Here is an 18,624-nt window from a genome sequence, read left to right as displayed (position 1 = left end):
CTGCAAGAAAGTACTCACAGTTGTTGGATTCACAGCTACCTGCTTTCATGACATGTCCAGCCAAGCGGGAGTCATTCCAACACAGATCTTTATTTCTATAACCTAGTCACCAATCCTGTACAACGTTGTTGAAGACTTTACTCTGAGTCTCTGCTGGCCTGAAATATTTTCTCCAAGTGCCTACTTTATAATTCAAAGAGAGGACACCATGTGGAAAATTTAAGGAATATAGAGTTTGTGAAAAATTCAGTTCTGACAAAGTTAACCTCTGAAGAGTAAATTTTCTATAAGAGAGGCTATGTTGAGAAAAAATTCTTTTACATCTACATAAAGAATAGGAAAAGAGATTTTTTTTTTGGAAAAGAGGTTTTTTGAGATTAATATTAGACTTTTTAAAATACAAACAGAGTTGGTAGCATTGGCAATAATTATTAAGTAACCACACTGCTGTCAAATCCATGAAAGGATCACATTTTCCTGTTTTACACTCTGCCTAGAATATAAGGTGTGACTCTGGGCAGATGTGGTCAACTCCATCTTTCTGCCTATTTCCAGAGAAGTACAAAGTTAACAAGAACCAGGATGAAGGCAAAGACATAAACTGCCCTAACAGCTCCATAACCATATCATTCTTCACTGTTGGAAAACCTTTCAGATTTTGTGAAAGTACAATAAAGGCCAGAATGAATTCCACTTTTACAGATAAGAATATTAAATAGATTCATTCTATAAGTCATTATCCTGGCAAAGAAAAATGTAACAAAAATGTAACAAATTTTCTGAAGCTAATTTTCTACCTCTAAATTATTAAATGATTATACCTAAAATACTTTATGGCTTCTTTTTAAGATTCTTATCTGTAGCGCCCTGGATTATCTAAGGAACATCTACATACAGCCTGTGAGACTATGAGTCCTCTTTGCTATTTAGTAAGTAGCATAGCACAGTGGTTAAGCGCACAAACTCTACATGTAATAGCATAAATTCAAGTCTTCATTCTGCAAGTGTATAGCTTTGTATCTGTAACAGTTCAGAGAACATGTATGTGTATGCTTAGTAACTCAGTCATGTCCAACTCTTTGAGGCCCTATGGACTGTAGCCTGCCAGGCTCCTCTAGCCAGGGGGATTCCCCAGGAAAGAATATTGAAGTGGTTGCCATGTCCTCCTCCAGGGAGTCTTCCCAACCTTGGGATTGAAACCAGGTATCCTGCATTGTAGGTGGATTCACCAGGGAAGCCCCACAGAACCTAATATATATTTAACTACTCAGTTTAGGATTGCTTTCTGTTTTTTTTGGTAGATAAATCATCTGAAAAGATGATTTAAATATTTTGACAGTTGATGAAAGACTCTAGGTACTAAAATTAAATATGTTCTATCATTTTTTTGGAAAGAATAATGACAATAAAATAAAGCATTGTCTTCTCACCTGAAATTCCCATAAGATACAGATATGCCATAAAATACAAACATTCATGAAGAATTCAATGTATAAGAACAAAAATGTCAAAAACAAATGTTCATTTCTAATTAATATTCTTGAAAAATGCCCTGTGAAGAAAAAGATATTTATATCTTCTGCCTTCAAGTCTGTCTGTGAAGATAATATTGAAATTCTCCCAAAGCCATCAAGATTCCCTATAGAAAAAAGTCAACCTACTAGGCATTACACACTAATCAACAAATCACTTCAAAAATTGTTTCTTAGCTATTATTTTTATAGCTAGTTTTGCAACTATTCTTTTATAAAAAACAAAAAAATCACTGTTTATTTGTAGAAAAAAGTTGAAAATGTACAAGACACAAAGGAAACAAATTCTTCTAATTTCACTAATCACTTGCCGTTACAGCTAACTTTTGGATTTTTTATGTATAATTATACACAGAAGTTATATAGATACTTGTTGGCAAAGTAATGTCTCTGCTTTTGAATATGCTATCTAGGTTGGTCATAACTTTCCTTCCAAGGAGTAAGCGTCTTTTAATTTCATGGATGCAGTCACCATCTGCAGTGATTTTGGAGCCCCCAAAAATAAAGTCTGACACTGTTTCCACTGTTTCCGCATCTATTTCCCATGAAGTGGTGGGACCAGATGCCATAATCTTCGTTTTCTGAATGTTGAGCTTTAAGCCAACTTTTTCACTCTCCTCTTTCACTTTCATCAAGAGGCTTTTGAGTTCCTCTTCACTTTCTGCCATAAGGGTGGTGTCATCTGCATATCTGAGGTTATTGATATTTCTTCCAGCAATCTTGATTCCAACTTGTGTTTCTTCCAGTCCAGCGTTTCTCATGATGTACTCTGCATAGAAGTTAAATAAGCAGGGTGACAATATACAGCCTTGACGTACTCCTTTTCCTATTTGGAACCAGTCTGTTGTTCCATGTCCAGTTCTAACTGTTGCTTCCTGACCTGCATACAGATTTCTCAAGAGGCAGATCAGGTGGTCTGCTATTCCCATCTCTTGAAGAGTTTTCCACAGTTTATTGTGATCCACACAGTCAAAGGCTTTGGCATAGTCAATAAAGCAGAAATAGATGTTTTTCTGGAACTCTCTTGCTTTTTCCATGATCCAGCGGATATTGGCAATTTGATCTCTGGTTCCTCTGCCTTTTCTAAAACCAGCTTGAACATCAGGAAGTTCATGGTTCACATATTGCTGAAGCCTGGCTTGGAGAATTTTGAGCATTATTTTACTAGCGTGTGAGATGAGTGCAATTGTGCGGTAGTTTGAGCATTCTTTGGCATTGCCTTTCTTTGGGATTGGAATGAAAACTGACCTTTTTCAGTCCTGTGGCCACTGCTGAGTTTTCCTAATTTGCTGGCATATTGACTGCAGCACTTTCATAGCATCATCTTTCAGGATTTGGAATAGCTCAACTGGAATTCTATCACCTCTACTAGCTTTGTTCGTTGCTGTGAAGAAGGCTGAGCGCCAAAGAATTGATGCTTTTGAACTGTGGTGTTGGAGAAGACTCTTGAGAGTCCCTCGGACTGCAAGGAGATCCAACCAGTCCATTCTGAAGGAGATCAGCCCTGGGATTTCTTTGGAGGGAATGATGCTAAAGCTGAAACTCCAGTACTTTGGCCACCTCATGCGAAGAGTTGACTCATTGGAAAAGACTCTGATGCTGGGAGGGATTGGGGACAAGAGGAGAAGGGAACGACAGAGGATGAGATGGCTGGATGGCATCACTGACTCGATGGACGTGAGTCTCAGTTAACTCTGGGAGTTGGTGATGGACAGGGAGGCCTGGTGTGCTGTGATTCATGGGGTCGCAAAGAGTCGGACACGACTGAGCGACTGATCTGATCTGATCTGATCTGATATAGATACTTATATATATATAATTGGTATAAACATTTCTATATACAAATAATATTAAGGTAGTGCTGCACATAATTTTTCAAAAATAAGTTCAGCTAAATAATATATTATTCATATTGTCTTGTTATTAGCTTGAGAAACTTTTGGGTTGTTCCCTTGGCTACATCATTATTATAAAAAGCTATAATTATGAATACTCACATAATCATATTATTTATATTAAGCTTGGCAAGATATATGCCTGACCTATATGTGTTTGGCAAACATGTAAAACTACCAAGAGCTATAAAAATTTGTTTACTGTAGCTTTATAGTATAAAGTCAGGAAGGTTGATTCCTCCAGCTCTGTTTTTCTTTCTCAAGATTGCTTTGGCTATTCGGGATCTTTTGAGTTTCCATACAAATTTTAAGATTTTTTGTTCTAGTTCTGTGAAAAATACCATTGGTGTTTTGATAGAGATTGCACTGAACCTGTAGATTGCTTTGGGTGGTATAGTCACTTTCATAATATTGATTCTTCTAATCCAAGAGCATGTTGTAGCTCTCCATTTGTGTCACCTTGGATTGCTTTCATCAGTGTCACAGTTGCCTGCATACAGGTCTTATGTCTCCTTAGGTAGGCTTATTCCTGGTACTTTATTATTTTTGTTGCACTGTTGAATGGGATTCTTTTCTTAATTTCTTTTCCCAGTCTTTCATTGTTGGTATATAGGAATGCTAGCGAGTTCTGCGTATTGATTTTGTATTCTGCAGCTTTACTAAATTCATTGATTAACTCCAACAGTTTTCTGGTTGCACCTTTAGGATTTCCTATGTATAGTATCATCACAAGTGCATATTGTTATACTCATTGTACACATGAAGAAATTAAGGCACTGTCTACTGAGTTTGCATTAAACACTCATTCTTTCTTTTCTCTGTGCACTAGCAGATTTAATGGAGATTCTTGTAATCACTTTTAACCTCATCTGAGCTTCAGGAAAAAGAAAATAGGTCTTCTGATTTGACATCCTCTGCTTTTCCACTGCTCCAGGCTGCCTGATTTGTAAATGGAGGAAATACCAGCTCATTATCAATTAAGATGATTCAGATGAACACACTTTGAAAGACTTGAAGTAATAATTAAATATGAGGTAGTGTCTTAGTCCATTTAAGTGAAAGAGAAGTCGCTCAGTCATATCTGACTCTTTGTGACCCCATGGACTGTAGCCTACCAGGCTTCTCCATCCATAGGATTTTCCATGCAAGACTACTTGAGTGGGATGCCATTTCCTTCCAGGGAATCTCCCCTGACCTGGGTTCCCTATCGAACCCGGGTCTCCTGCACTGTAGGCAGGCACTTTTACTGTCTGATCCACCAGGGTAGTCCAGGCTGCCATAAAAGCAGACTATCTAGACCGGATAGCTTATGAACAGCAGAAATTTATTTCTCACATTACTGGAGGTGGGGAAGTCCAAATCAAAGTGCCAGAATGACCAAGTTCTGGTGAAAACCCTTCCCCTGGTTATAAGCCTACTCATTCTCACTGTGTCCTCACCTGGAGAATAAAGGCAGGGATGTCTCTGAAAGCACTTTTATAAGACTCTCATCCCATTCATGTGGCTCCTCCACATGGATTAAGCAACTTCCAAAAGCCCTTCTGAATATTCATTGAAAGGATCGATACTGGAGCTGAAACTCCAATAGTTTGGCCACCTGATGCAAAGAACTGACTCATTTGAAAAGACCCTGATGCTGGGAAAGATTGAAGACGGGAGGAGAAGTGACAACAGAGGATGAGATGGTTGGATGTCATCACCGACTCCATGGACTTGGGTTTGAGTGACTTCCAGGAGTTGGCGATGGACAGAGAGGCCTGGCGTGCTGCAGTCCATGGGGTCGAAAAGAGTCGGACATTACTGAGCAACTGAACTGAAAAGCCCTGCCTCTTACTACCATCATCTTTGGCAAGTGACTAGTGAAAGTCACTCAGTTGTGTCTGATTCTTTGCAACCCCATGGCCAATAGCCTGCCAGACTCTTCTGTCCATGGAATTCTCCAGGTAAGAATACTGGAGTGGGTAGTCATTCCCTTCTCCAGAGGATCTTCCTTCCCAGGGATCAAACTCTGGTCTCCAGCATTGCAGGCATATTCTTTGCCATCTGAGCCACCAGGGAAGCCATCATCTTTGGGGCCTGGTGTTTCAACATATGTATGCTGAGGTGATGCACACATTCAGATCATAGTAGGTAGGCTTTCCTATTAGGAAGAAATCAGAATTCAGACCCCAACTTAGTGGCCTTGGATGATTGAGCAATATGAATAATTTGACTTTCAAAATGTGGTCTAATGCCTTCAGATTCATCAGAATCACATGAGATGCTTCTAAATGATGAAAAACCTCAGGCCCAGCCCAGAATGATCTGCTGAATCTAAAAACTGTGAACTCATGGTCATCCAAGTTTGACAATGACAAAATCAAGTGAAAATCTCTACCTTATTGTCTCCTCTTCTACTTAAGTGACCAAATTAAATATTATATAGAGGCTATGCACTCCAACTATATAAATTACATACCTAGTAGACATTTTATAATAGTTTAGCTGATATTCAGCAGATTGATTTTAATACCTAATAATATGGACAGATGGAGAAGGAAATGCCAACCCACTCCAGAATTCTTGCCTAGAGAATCCCATGGACAGAGGAGCCTGGTGGGCTGCTGTCCATAGGGTCGCACAGAGTTGGACAGGACTGAAGCGACTTAGCATGAGTGCATGCATGCATTGAGAAGGAAATGGCAACCCACTCCAGTATTCTTGCCTGGAGAATCCCATGGACAGAGAAGCATGGTGGGTTGCTGTCTATGCTGTCACACAGAGTCGGACACGAATGAAGCGACTTAGCAGCAGCAACAGCAGCAATATAGACAGAAAATGGAGAACTGTCCAGCTAAAATTTAAGTACCTGCCTAAATATGAGACGCTAATAAGGCAAGAAAAGAATTTCTTAGGGAATAATTGCAGGATGCTTTTTGTGAACTGATAATCACTAAAAAGCCTCTTAATGAAAGTGAAAGTGGAGAGTGAAAAAGTTGACTTAAAGCTCAACATTCAAAAAAACGAAGATCATGGCATCTGGTCCCATCACTTCATGGGAAATAGATGGGGAAACAGTGGAAAAAGTGTCAGACTTTATTTTGGGGGCTCCAAAATCACTGCAGATGGTGACTGCAGCCATGAAATTAAAAGATGCTTAGTCCTTGAAGAAAAGTTATGACCAACCTAGACAGCATATTCAAAAGCAGAGACATCACTTTGCAAATAAAGGTCCGTCTAGTCAAGGCTATGGTTTTTCCAGTGGTCATGTATGGATGTGAAAGTTGGACTGTGAAGAAAGCTGCCAAGAATTGATGCTTTTGAGCTGTGGTGTTGAGAAGACTCTTGAGAGTCCCTTGGACTGCAAGGAGATCCAACCAGTCCATTCTGAAGGAGATCAACCCTGGGATTTCTTTGGAAGGAATGATGCTAAAGCTGAAACTGCAGTACTTTGGCCACCTCATGCAAAGAGTTGACTCATTGGAAAAGACTCTGATGCTGGGAGGGATTGGGGGCAGGAGGAGAAGGGAACGACAGAGGATGAGATGGCTGGATGGTATCACTGACTCGATGGACATGAGTCTGAGTGAACTCCAGGAGCTGGTGATGGACAGGGAGGCCTGGCGTGCTGTGATTCATGAGGTCGCAAAGAGTCGGACATGACTGAGCAACTGAACTGAACTGAACTGAATCATCTATTTTCACAGAAGGCTTGTCAAGTCTCGTAGAAGACTTGTTTCCAGTCATTATCAACACTGGCTATACATTAGAATCACTTCAAGAGGTTTATAAAACTACAATTGCAGAGAACCCCTCTACAAATTCTAATTTGTTTGGTTTGGGTTGATAACCAAGAGTGAGAATCACTGTCTGTATTCTCTGGGTCACTGTCTGTATTCTCTGGGTGAGGAAGAAGAAAATATTCAAGACCTGGTTGATGACATGCATATATTTCCTGGTTCTGTAACTTATCAACAGGATCTGATACATCAAAAATTATTCCTTTTTATGATATGCTGTAAACTGAATTGAGGGTTACCTGAAATGCCCAGTACTCATGGATTATTACAGGTATTGGGTGGATTCCAAACCATCTTTGACATGGAACAGAAAACCATGTAAGATAAGTTTCTGCAAAGAGTGCACAAGATCCTACGGAAAACCTAGCATAGTGACCTAAACTTTCACAAAGAAAGATGAAGTCAGGAAGCAAGATCTGAGGCTCACTGCCACTCTCTTAGTACAAGGACAAGCGTTACATGAAAAATGCAGTTGAGATTTGGCCAGCTCCATCTCCTTCCCTGTGCCTCTTCAGCCATTAGCATCATCATTCTGTTTTCCTATTTTAGTTAGTCAGTGAAGTCACTCACTCGTGTCCAACTCTGCGATCCCATGAACCGCAGCACACCAGGCCTCCCTGTCCATCACCAACTCCCGGAGTCCACTCAAACCCACGTCCATTGAGTCAGTGATGCCATCCAACCATCTCAACCTCTGTCATCCCCTTCTCCTCCCGCCCTCAATCTTTGCCAGCATCAGGGACTTTTCCAATGAGTCAGCACTTCACATCAGGTGGTCAAACTATTGGAGTTTCAACCTCAACATCTGTCCTTCCAATGAACACCTAGGACTGATCTCCTTTAGGATGGACTGATTGGATCTCCTTGCAGTCCAAGGGACTCTCAAGAGTCTTCTCCAACACCACAGTTCAAAAGCATCAATTCTTCGGCACTCAGCTTTCTTTATAGTCCAATTCTCACATCCATACATGACTACTGGAAAAACCATAGCTTTGACAAGATGTAACTTTGTTGACAAAGTAATGTCTCTGCTTTTTAATATGCTGTCTAGGTTGGTCATAACTTTCCTTCTAAAGTGTAAGCATCTTTTAATTTCATGGCTGCAATCACCATCTGCAGTGATTTTGGAGCCCAAAAAAATAAATCTGACACTGTTTTCACTGTTTCCCCAACTATTTGCCATGAAGTGATGGGACTGGATGCCATGATCTTCGTTTTCTGAATGTTGAGCTTTAAGCCAACTTTTTCACTCTCTTTCACTTTCATCAAGAAGCTCTTTAGTTCTTCACTTTCTCCCATAAAGGTGGTGTCATCTGCATATCTGAGGTTATTGATATTTCTCCTGGAAATCTTGAGTCCAGCTTGTGCTTCTTCCAGCCCAGCGTTTCTCATAATGTACTCTGCATAGAAGTTAAATAAGCAGGGTGACAATATACAGCCTTGACATACTTTTCCTATTTGGAACCAGTCTGTTGTTCCATGTCCAGTTCTAACTGTTGCTTCCTGAACTGCATATAGGTTTCTCAAGAGTCAGGTCAGGTGGTCTGGTATTCCCGTCTCTTTCAGAATTTTCCACAGTTTATTGTGATCCATGCAGTCAAAGGCTTTGACATAGTCAATTAAGCAGAAATAGATGTTTTTCTGGAACTCTCTTGCTTTTTTGATGATCCAGTGGATGTTGGCAATTTGATCTCTGATTCCTCTGCTTTTTCTAAATCCAGCTTGAACATCTGGAAATTCACAGTTCACATATTGCTAAAGCCTGGCTTGGAGAATTTTGAGCATTACTTTACTAGCATGTGATATTAGTGCAATTGAGCATTCTTTGCATTGCCTTTCTTTTGAATTGAATGAAAACTGCCTGACCTATATGTGTTTGGCAAACATGTAAAACTACCAAGAGCTATAAAAATTTGTTTACTGTAGCTTTATAGTATAAAGTCAGGAAGGTTGATTCCTCCAGCTCTGTTTTTCTTTCTCAAGATTGCTTTGGCTATTCGGGATCTTTTGAGTTTCCATACAAATTTTAAGATTTTTTGTTCTAGTTCTGTGAAAAATACCATTGGTGTTTTGATAGAGATTGCACTGAACCTGTAGATTGCTTTGGGTGGTATAGTCACTTTCATAATATTGATTCTTCTAATCCAAGAGCATGTTGTAGCTCTCCATTTGTGTCACCTTGGATTGCTTTCATCAGTGTCACAGTTGCCTGCATACAGGTCTTATGTCTCCTTAGGTAGGCTTATTCCTGGTACTTTATTATTTTGTTGCAGTGTTGAATGGGATTCTTTTTCTTAATTTCTTTTCCCAGTCTTTCATTGTTGGTATATAGGAATGCTAACGAGTTCTGCGTATTGATTTTGTATTCTGCAGCTTTACTAAATTCATTGATTAACTCCAACAGTTTTCTGGTTGCACCTTTAGGATTTCCTATGTATAGTATCATCACAAGTGCATATTGTTATACTCATTGTACACATGAAGAAATTAAGGCACTGTCTACTGAGTTTGCATTAAACACTCATTCTTTCTTTTCTCTGTGCACTAGCAGATTTAATGGAGATTCTTGTAATCACTTTTAACCTCATCTGAGCTTCAGGAAAAGAAAATAGGTCTTCTGATTTGACATCCTCTGCTTTTCCACTGCTCCAGGCTGCCTGATTTGTAAATGGAGGAAATACCAGCTCATTATCAATTAAGATGATTCAGATGAACACACTTTGAAAGACTTGAAGTAATAATTAAATATGAGGTAGTGTCTTAGTCCATTTAAGTGAAAGAGAAGTCGCTCAGTCATATCTGACTCTTTGTGACCCCATGGACTGTAGCCTACCAGGCTTCTCCATCCATAGGATTTTCCATGCAAGACTACTTGAGTGGGATGCCATTTCCTTCTCCAGGGAATCTCCCTGACCTGGGTTCCCTATCGAACCCGGGTCTCCTGCACTGTAGGCAGGCACTTTTACTGTCTGATCCACCAGGGTAGTCCAGGCTGCCATAAAAGCAGACTATCTAGACCGGATAGCTTATGAACAGCAGAAATTTATTTCTCACATTACTGGAGGTGGGGAAGTCCAAATCAAAGTGCCAGAATGACCAAGTTCTGGTGAAAACCCTTCCCCTGGTTATAAGCCTACTCATTCTCACTGTGTCCTCACCTGGAGAATAAAGGCAGGGATGTCTCTGAAAGCACTTTTATAAGACTCTCATCCCATTCATGTGGCTCCTCCACATGGATTAAGCAACTTCAAAAGCCCTTCTGAATATTCATTGAAAGGATCGATACTGGAGCTGAAACTCCAATAGTTTGGCCACCTGATGCAAAGAACTGACTCATTTGAAAAGACCCTGATGCTGGGAAAGATTGAAGACGGGAGGAGAAGTGACAACAGAGGATGAGATGGTTGGATGTCATCACCGACTCCATGGACTTGGGTTTGAGTGACTTCCAGGAGTTGGCGATGGACAGAGAGGCCTGGCGTGCTGCAGTCCATGGGGTCGAAAAGAGTCGGACATTACTGAGCAACTGAACTGAAAAGCCCTGCCTCTTACTACCATCATCTTTGGCAAGTGACTAGTGAAAGTCACTCAGTTGTGTCTGATTCTTTGCAACCCCATGGCCAATAGCCTGCCAGACTCTTCTGTCCATGGAATTCTCCAGGTAAGAATACTGGAGTGGGTAGTCATTCCCTTCTCCAGAGGATCTTCCTTCCCAGGGATCAAACTCTGGTCTCCAGCATTGCAGGCATATTCTTTGCCATCTGAGCCACCAGGGAAGCCATCATCTTTGGGGCCTGGTGTTTCAACATATGTATGCTGAGGTGATGCACACATTCAGATCATAGTAGGTAGGCTTTCCTATTAGGAAGAAATCAGAATTCAGACCCCAACTTAGTGGCCTTGGATGATTGAGCAATATGAATAATTTGACTTTCAAAATGTGGTCTAATGCCTTCAGATTCATCAGAATCACATGAGATGCTTCTAAATGATGAAAAACCTCAGGCCCAGCCCAGAATGATCTGCTGAATCTAAAAACTGTGAACTCATGGTCATCCAAGTTTGACAATGACAAAATCAAGTGAAAATCTCTACCTTATTGTCTCCTCTTCTACTTAAGTGACCAAATTAAATATTATATAGAGGCTATGCACTCCAACTATATAAATTACATACCTAGTAGACATTTTATAATAGTTTAGCTGATATTCAGCAGATTGATTTTAATACCTAATAATATGGACAGATGGAGAAGGAAATGCCAACCCACTCCAGAATTCTTGCCTAGAGAATCCCATGGACAGAGGAGCCTGGTGGGCTGCTGTCCATAGGGTCGCACAGAGTTGGACAGGACTGAAGCGACTTAGCATGAGTGCATGCATGCATTGGAGAAGGAAATGGCAACCCACTCCAGTATTCTTGCCTGGAGAATCCCATGGACAGAGAAGCATGGTGGGTTGCTGTCTATGCTGTCACACAGAGTCGGACACGAATGAAGCGACTTAGCAGCAGCAACAGCAGCAATATAGACAGAAAATGGAGAACTGTCCAGCTAAAATTTAAGTACCTGCCTAAATATGAGACGCTAATAAGGCAAGAAAAGAATTTCTTAGGGAATAATTGCAGGATGCTTTTTGTGAACTGATAATCACTAAAAAGCCTCTTAATGAAAGTGAAAGTGGAGAGTGAAAAAGTTGACTTAAAGCTCAACATTCAAAAAACGAAGATCATGGCATCTGGTCCCATCACTTCATGGGAAATAGATGGGGAAACAGTGGAAAAAGTGTCAGACTTTATTTTGGGGGGCTCCAAAATCACTGCAGATGGTGACTGCAGCCATGAAATTAAAAGATGCTTAGTCCTTGGAAGAAAAGTTATGACCAACCTAGATAGCATATTCAAAAGCAGAGACATCACTTTGCAAATAAAGGTCCGTCTAGTCAAGGCTATGGTTTTTCCAGTGGTCATGTACGGATGTGAAAGTTGGACTGTGAAGAAAGCTGCCGAAGAATTGATGCTTTTGAGCTGTGGTGTTGGAGAAGACTCTTGAGAGTCCCTTGGACTGCAAGGAGATCCAACCAGTCCATTCTGAAGGAGATCAACCCTGGGATTTCTTTGGAAGGAATGATGCTAAAGCTGAAACTGCAGTACTTTGGCCACCTCATGCAAAGAGTTGACTCATTGGAAAAGACTCTGATGCTGGGAGGGATTGGGGGCAGGAGGAGAAGGGAACGACAGAGGATGAGATGGCTGGATGGTATCACTGACTCGATGGACATGAGTCTGAGTGAACTCCAGGAGCTGGTGATGGACAGGGAGGCCTGGCGTGCTGTGATTCATGAGGTCGCAAAGAGTCGGACATGACTGAGCAACTGAACTGAACTGAACTGAATCATCTATTTTCACAGAAGGCTTGTCAAGTCTCGTAGAAGACTTGTTTCCAGTCATTATCAACACTGGCTATACATTAGAATCACTTCAAGAGGTTTATAAAACTACAATTGCAGAGAACCCCTCTACAAATTCTAATTTGTTTGGTTTGGGTTGATAACCAAGAGTGAGAATCACTGTCTGTATTCTCTGGGTCACTGTCTGTATTCTCTGGGTGAGGAAGAAGAAAATATTCAAGACCTGGTTGATGACATGCATATATTTCCTGGTTCTGTAACTTATCAACAGGATCTGATACATCAAAAATTATTCCTTTTTATGATATGCTGTAAACTGAATTGAGGGTTACCTGAAATGCCCAGTACTCATGGATTATTACAGGTATTGGGTGGATTCCAAACCATCTTTGACATGGAACAGAAAACCATGTAAGATAAGTTTCTGCAAAGAGTGCACAAGATCCTACGGAAAACCTAGCATAGTGACCTAAACTTTCACAAAGAAAGATGAAGTCAGGAAGCAAGATCTGAGGCTCACTGCCACTCTCTTAGTACAAGGACAAGCGTTACATGAAAAATGCAGTTGAGATTTGGCCAGCTCCATCTCCTTCCCTGTGCCTCTTCAGCCATTAGCATCATCATTCTGTTTTCCTATTTTAGTTAGTCAGTGAAGTCACTCACTCGTGTCCAACTCTGCGATCCCATGAACCGCAGCACACCAGGCCTCCCTGTCCATCACCAACTCCCGGAGTCCACTCAAACCCACGTCCATTGAGTCAGTGATGCCATCCAACCATCTCAACCTCTGTCATATTGGAGTTTCAACCTCAACATCTGTCCTTCCAATGAACACCTAGGACTGATCTCCTTTAGGATGGACTGATTGGATCTCCTTGCAGTCCAAGGGACTCTCAAGAGTCTTCTCCAACACCACAGTTCAAAAGCATCAATTCTTCGGCACTCAGCTTTCTTTATAGTCCAATTCTCACATCCATACATGACTACTGGAAAAACCATAGCTTTGACAAGATGTAACTTTGTTGACAAAGTAATGTCTCTGCTTTTTAATATGCTGTCTAGGTTGGTCATAACTTTCCTTCTAAAGTGTAAGCATCTTTTAATTTCATGGCTGCAATCACCATCTGCAGTGATTTTGGAGCCCAAAAAAATAAATCTGACACTGTTTTCACTGTTTCCCCAACTATTTGCCATGAAGTGATGGGACTGGATGCCATGATCTTCGTTTTCTGAATGTTGAGCTTTAAGCCAACTTTTTCACTCTCTTTCACTTTCATCAAGAAGCTCTTTAGTTCTTCACTTTCTCCCATAAAGGTGGTGTCATCTGCATATCTGAGGTTATTGATATTTCTCCTGGAAATCTTGAGTCCAGCTTGTGCTTCTTCCAGCCCAGCGTTTCTCATAATGTACTCTGCATAGAAGTTAAATAAGCAGGGTGACAATATACAGCCTTGACATACTTTTCCTATTTGGAACCAGTCTGTTGTTCCATGTCCAGTTCTAACTGTTGCTTCCTGAACTGCATATAGGTTTCTCAAGAGTCAGGTCAGGTGGTCTGGTATTCCCGTCTCTTTCAGAATTTTCCACAGTTTATTGTGATCCATGCAGTCAAAGGCTTTGACATAGTCAATTAAGCAGAAATAGATGTTTTTCTGGAACTCTCTTGCTTTTTTGATGATCCAGTGGATGTTGGCAATTTGATCTCTGATTCCTCTGCTTTTTCTAAATCCAGCTTGAACATCTGGAAATTCACAGTTCACATATTGCTAAAGCCTGGCTTGGAGAATTTTGAGCATTACTTTACTAGCATGTGATATTAGTGCAATTGAGCATTCTTTGGCATTGCCTTTCTTTGGAATTGGAATGAAAACTGACCTTTTCCAGTCCTGTGGCCACTGATGAGCTTTCCAAATTTGCTGACATATTCAGTTCAGCACTTTCACAGCATCATCCTTTAGGATTTGAAATCACAGGCAAGTTGCCAATCTGATCACATGGACCACAGCCTTGTCTAACTCATTGAAAATACGAAATGCCATGTGGGGCCACCCAAGACAGATGGGTCATAATGGAGAGGTCTGACAGAATGTGGTCCACTGGAGAAGGGAATGGCAAACCACTTCAGTATTCTTGCCTTGAGAACCCCATGAACAATATGAAAAGGCAAAAAGATAGGACACTGAAAGATGAATTCCCCAGGTCAGTAGGTGCCCAAAATGCTACTGGAGATCAGTGGAGAAATAACTCCAGAAAGAATGAAGGGATGGAGCCAGAACAAAAACAACACCCTGTTGTGCATGTGACTGGTGATGGAAGCAAGGTCAGATGCTGTAAAGAGCAGTATTGCATAGGAACCTGGAATGCTAGGTCCATGAATCCAGGCAAACTAGAAGTGGTCAAACAGGAGATGGCAAGAGTGAACATCAAGATTCTAGGAATCAGCGACCTAAGATGGACCAAAATGGGTGAATTTAACTCAGATGGCCATTATATCTACTACCGTAGGCAGAAATCCCTTGGAAGAAATGGAGTAGCCATCATAGTCAACAAGAGTCTGAAATGCAGTACTTGGATGCAATCTCAGAAACAACAGAATGATCTCCGTTTATTTCCAAGCAAACCATTCAATCTCACGGTAATCCAAGTCTATGCCCCGACCAGTAACGCTGAAGAAGCTCAAGTTGAATGGTTCAATGAAGACCTACAAGACCTTTCTTACTTTACTCTTAGGCAAACACTTACTACTCCTTATTCATATTTGGCTATTTTTTCCTCTCCCATCTGGTATTTTCTTCCCCCTCTTACAAGACATTACAGTAATATAGAAGAGTAGTGATTAAAAGCATGGACTCAAGCACCACAGTGCCTGAAATACTAAAGATATAAAGGATATGGAGAATGACTATCTATTGACATACAGCAATTGCATAATGGCCAAACCTAAACAGTCTGTGTGGCCCTTAAGAAAAAAGAAAGCTTTGCCACAGGCTTTGACTGTGAATGAGCTTCCCTGGTGGCTCAGACGGTAAAGCATCTGCCTGCAATGCGGGAGACAGGGTTCGATCCCTGGGTTGGGAAGATCTCCTGGAGAAGAAAATGGCAACCCACTCCAGTATTCTTGTCTGGAGAATCCCACGGACGGAGGAGCATGGTAGGCTACAGTTCATGGGGTCTCAAAGAATCAGACACGACTGAGTGACTTCACTTCACTCTGACTGTGAAGAGATGGAAACAGGAACTCCTACAGAGCTTCTGCATCCATGGGGAGCAAGCTGCTTAGAATGAGTCCTCATAGCAGAGGCAGAGCTCAGATGCATCACAGGATCAAGGGTCTGAGCAAACAAATCCCAAACACACTGTACTGAAGGCCGTCTGCCCACTTGGGGCTTTGGGGTATCTGACCAACAAATTGCTTGTTTCCTCAGATCAGTTAATAGGCTAGGGGTCAGGAGAATGTGTCATGTTCATGGAGATATCATTTCCTTTATTTCTCACTAACATATTTACAAGGCGAAATGTTACAAAGTTAAGATGCAAAGGGCAAAAGGACTAGTTGGAGACTATGTTTAGCTTTTGTAAAGAAAATTCCATTTAAGTTATGCAATAATGATTTGGTCCAACATACCTATTATTTGTATAGCTGCCAATTCCATATATATATATATATATATATGCATGCATTTATGCTGCTGCTACTGCTGCTAAGTCGCTTCATTTGTGTCCAACTCTGTGAGATCCCATAGACGGCAGCCCATCAGGCTCCCCCGTCCCTGGGATTCTCCAGGCAAGAACACTGGAGTGGGTTGCTGTTTCCTTCTCCAATGCATGAAAGTGAAAACTGAAAGTAAAGTCATATACAAATTCATTCATTCAGTATGTGTGTGTCAGGAAAAGGGACTCAGTAAGATTACTTAATAAATTAAGAAAAAGAAGTTTTTTAAAGCTTTTAAAAAGTTAAAAGCTTTAAATTATAGGAAAATTAACTATTTTTATCATTTCTTAATTTTTGTACCTTTTTAGGAATAACATACAAATCTAATTTAATTTTTAAAATTACTCTTAAAACTCTTAGATGTGTTCATTTAACTACCTCAAGTTTCATTATAAGTATTAACTGAAGAGAAGGTTTTGAAAAATTATGTGCTCAGGAATTATTTTGGAGAGTGTGAGTACTTTATAAATAGAAATTTCACGTGGACTTGAGTCTTCCTTTAAAAGCATGTAAGTTCATAAAAATTTTAAAACATGTGTATCTGGAAATAGAAGACCTTATACATATTTCAAGCTTAGTGATTTGGGAACTGCAGTTTCATTCATAATGGATTTAAACCAATAACAAGTCAGTGATATCTTACTCTGTTCATCAGTTATTTTGAGGACCTAGGTTCACTTATAACTAAGGCAAGTATATAGAATCTAAATATTATTATTAATTGATTTAACAACTACTTAGCTGGCCCCTGTGTGCAAAACCCAGGTCCAGTTATTATACTTTATGTAAAAGGAGAGTAAAAAGCAAAGACAATGAACATTTTTTTAAATAAATGTTTATTTTTTTTATTATTTTTCTAAGTGCACCTAAAACTTCCTTGTTTCTTAGACTATATATAAAGGGGTTTAGCATGGGAATTATAATCGTGTAGAACAGTGAATACATTTTATCCTGATATTGATCCTGGCCAGACTCCGGACGCACATACATGAAGAAGAGAGTGCCATAGAACAAGGAAACAGAGGGCAGGTGGGCACCACACGTGGAGAAGGCTTTGCTCCTGCCCTTTTCAGACTTCTTTTTCAGGATGGCAAAGAGGACACAGGTATAGGAGACTATAATACCCATAAAAGTAAAAGCCTGTATAAAAGCGACAAAAATAAAAAGCACCAAAGCATTAATAGATGGGTCAGTGCAAGAAATTGTAAAAAGTGGCAAGATTTCACAGTAGAAATGATGTATTGTATTAGACCTGCAGAAAGTTAATCTAGATAATAATCCTACATGTATTATAGGTTGCAGAAAACCAACTGCATATGATGCACTTATCAAGCAAGTGCAGAGTCCGTTGGACATCACCACTGGGTAAAGTAAGGGGCTGCATATGGCTGCATAGCGGTCATAGGCCATCACCACCAGAAGGAAACATTCTGTGGTGGCACTGGAACCAAAAAAATAGTATTGGGCCATGCACTCAAAGAGAGACATCATTTGACTCTTGTCTAAGATGTTGACAAGCATTTTGGGAATCACGGAAGATGAAGAACAAGCATCTACAAAGGCTAAGCTGCCCAGGAATGAATACATGGGGGTGTGAAGATGGGGGTCCTTCCAGATGAGAAAAATCAGCCCAAGGTTGCCCACCATGGTGGTGAGGTAGATGACCAGGAACACCAGGAACAGGGGGACCTTCAGCCCTGGGAGATCTGTGAGTCCTGTGAGAACAAATTCTGTCACCATAGTCTTGTTTGCCTCCATCATATCCACTCAGGCTGATCACTGCAGTGGAGAATTGAAAGGAAAAACATTAATCAAGGTTCATGAAAACTTACACTGGATTGCAATTTCATATTTCTACATTTCAGATGCCCTTTACTGAACAAATATAAAGGTATAGGGTCTTTCTTTTTTAAAACACACCTAAGAGTGTTAGTATTAGTCGCTCCGTCATTTCCAACTCTTTGTGAGCCCATGGACTATACCCCACCAGGCTCCTCTGTCCATGGAATTCTCCAGGCAAGAATACTGGATGAGTAGCCATTCCCTTCTCCAGGGTATCTTCCTGACCCAGGGATTGAATGCAGGTGTCCTACATTGCAGTCAGATTCTTAAATGTCTGAGCTACCAGGGAAATCCCTAAGAGGATTAAGTATATTATAAAGAATTTTGAGGAGGAAGGAGTTTTTTAAAGGTTTTAAAAATATATACATTTACTTAAAGGTTTATAGAGTAAGATGTTAACACCACTTGACTTAGTCCATAACTTTCACTCATTAATATCTTAAAATTGAATGTATT

At 40.4% G+C, this 18,624-nt stretch overlaps 1 protein-coding gene across 1 annotated transcript; it reads right to left on the bottom strand.

Annotated features, from left to right (window-relative positions):
- Window positions 1-17,100: 17,100 nt before the first annotated feature.
- Window positions 17,101-18,087, bottom strand: LOC102274034 (olfactory receptor 5AC1). Its single transcript, XM_005905424.3, has one exon. It carries the CDS (start codon window positions 18,085-18,087, stop codon window positions 17,101-17,103), a length of 987 nt encoding a protein of 328 aa, XP_005905486.3.
- Between the last annotated feature and the right edge of the window lie 537 nt (window positions 18,088-18,624).

The sequence above is a fragment of the Bos mutus genome, chromosome 1 (genome assembly GCF_027580195.1).
Source record: "Bos mutus isolate GX-2022 chromosome 1, NWIPB_WYAK_1.1, whole genome shotgun sequence".
NCBI lineage: Eukaryota > Metazoa > Chordata > Mammalia > Artiodactyla > Bovidae > Bos > Bos mutus.
Note: the sequence above shows the minus strand (reverse complement) of the source record. Positions and strands in the feature narration are given on the sequence as shown.

Bases quoted from the DNA above. Each gene is read 5' to 3' on its own strand.
- LOC102274034 (XM_005905424.3), bottom strand. From the start codon at position 18,087: ATGATGGAGGCAAACAAGACTATGGTGACAGAATTTGTTCTCACAGGA.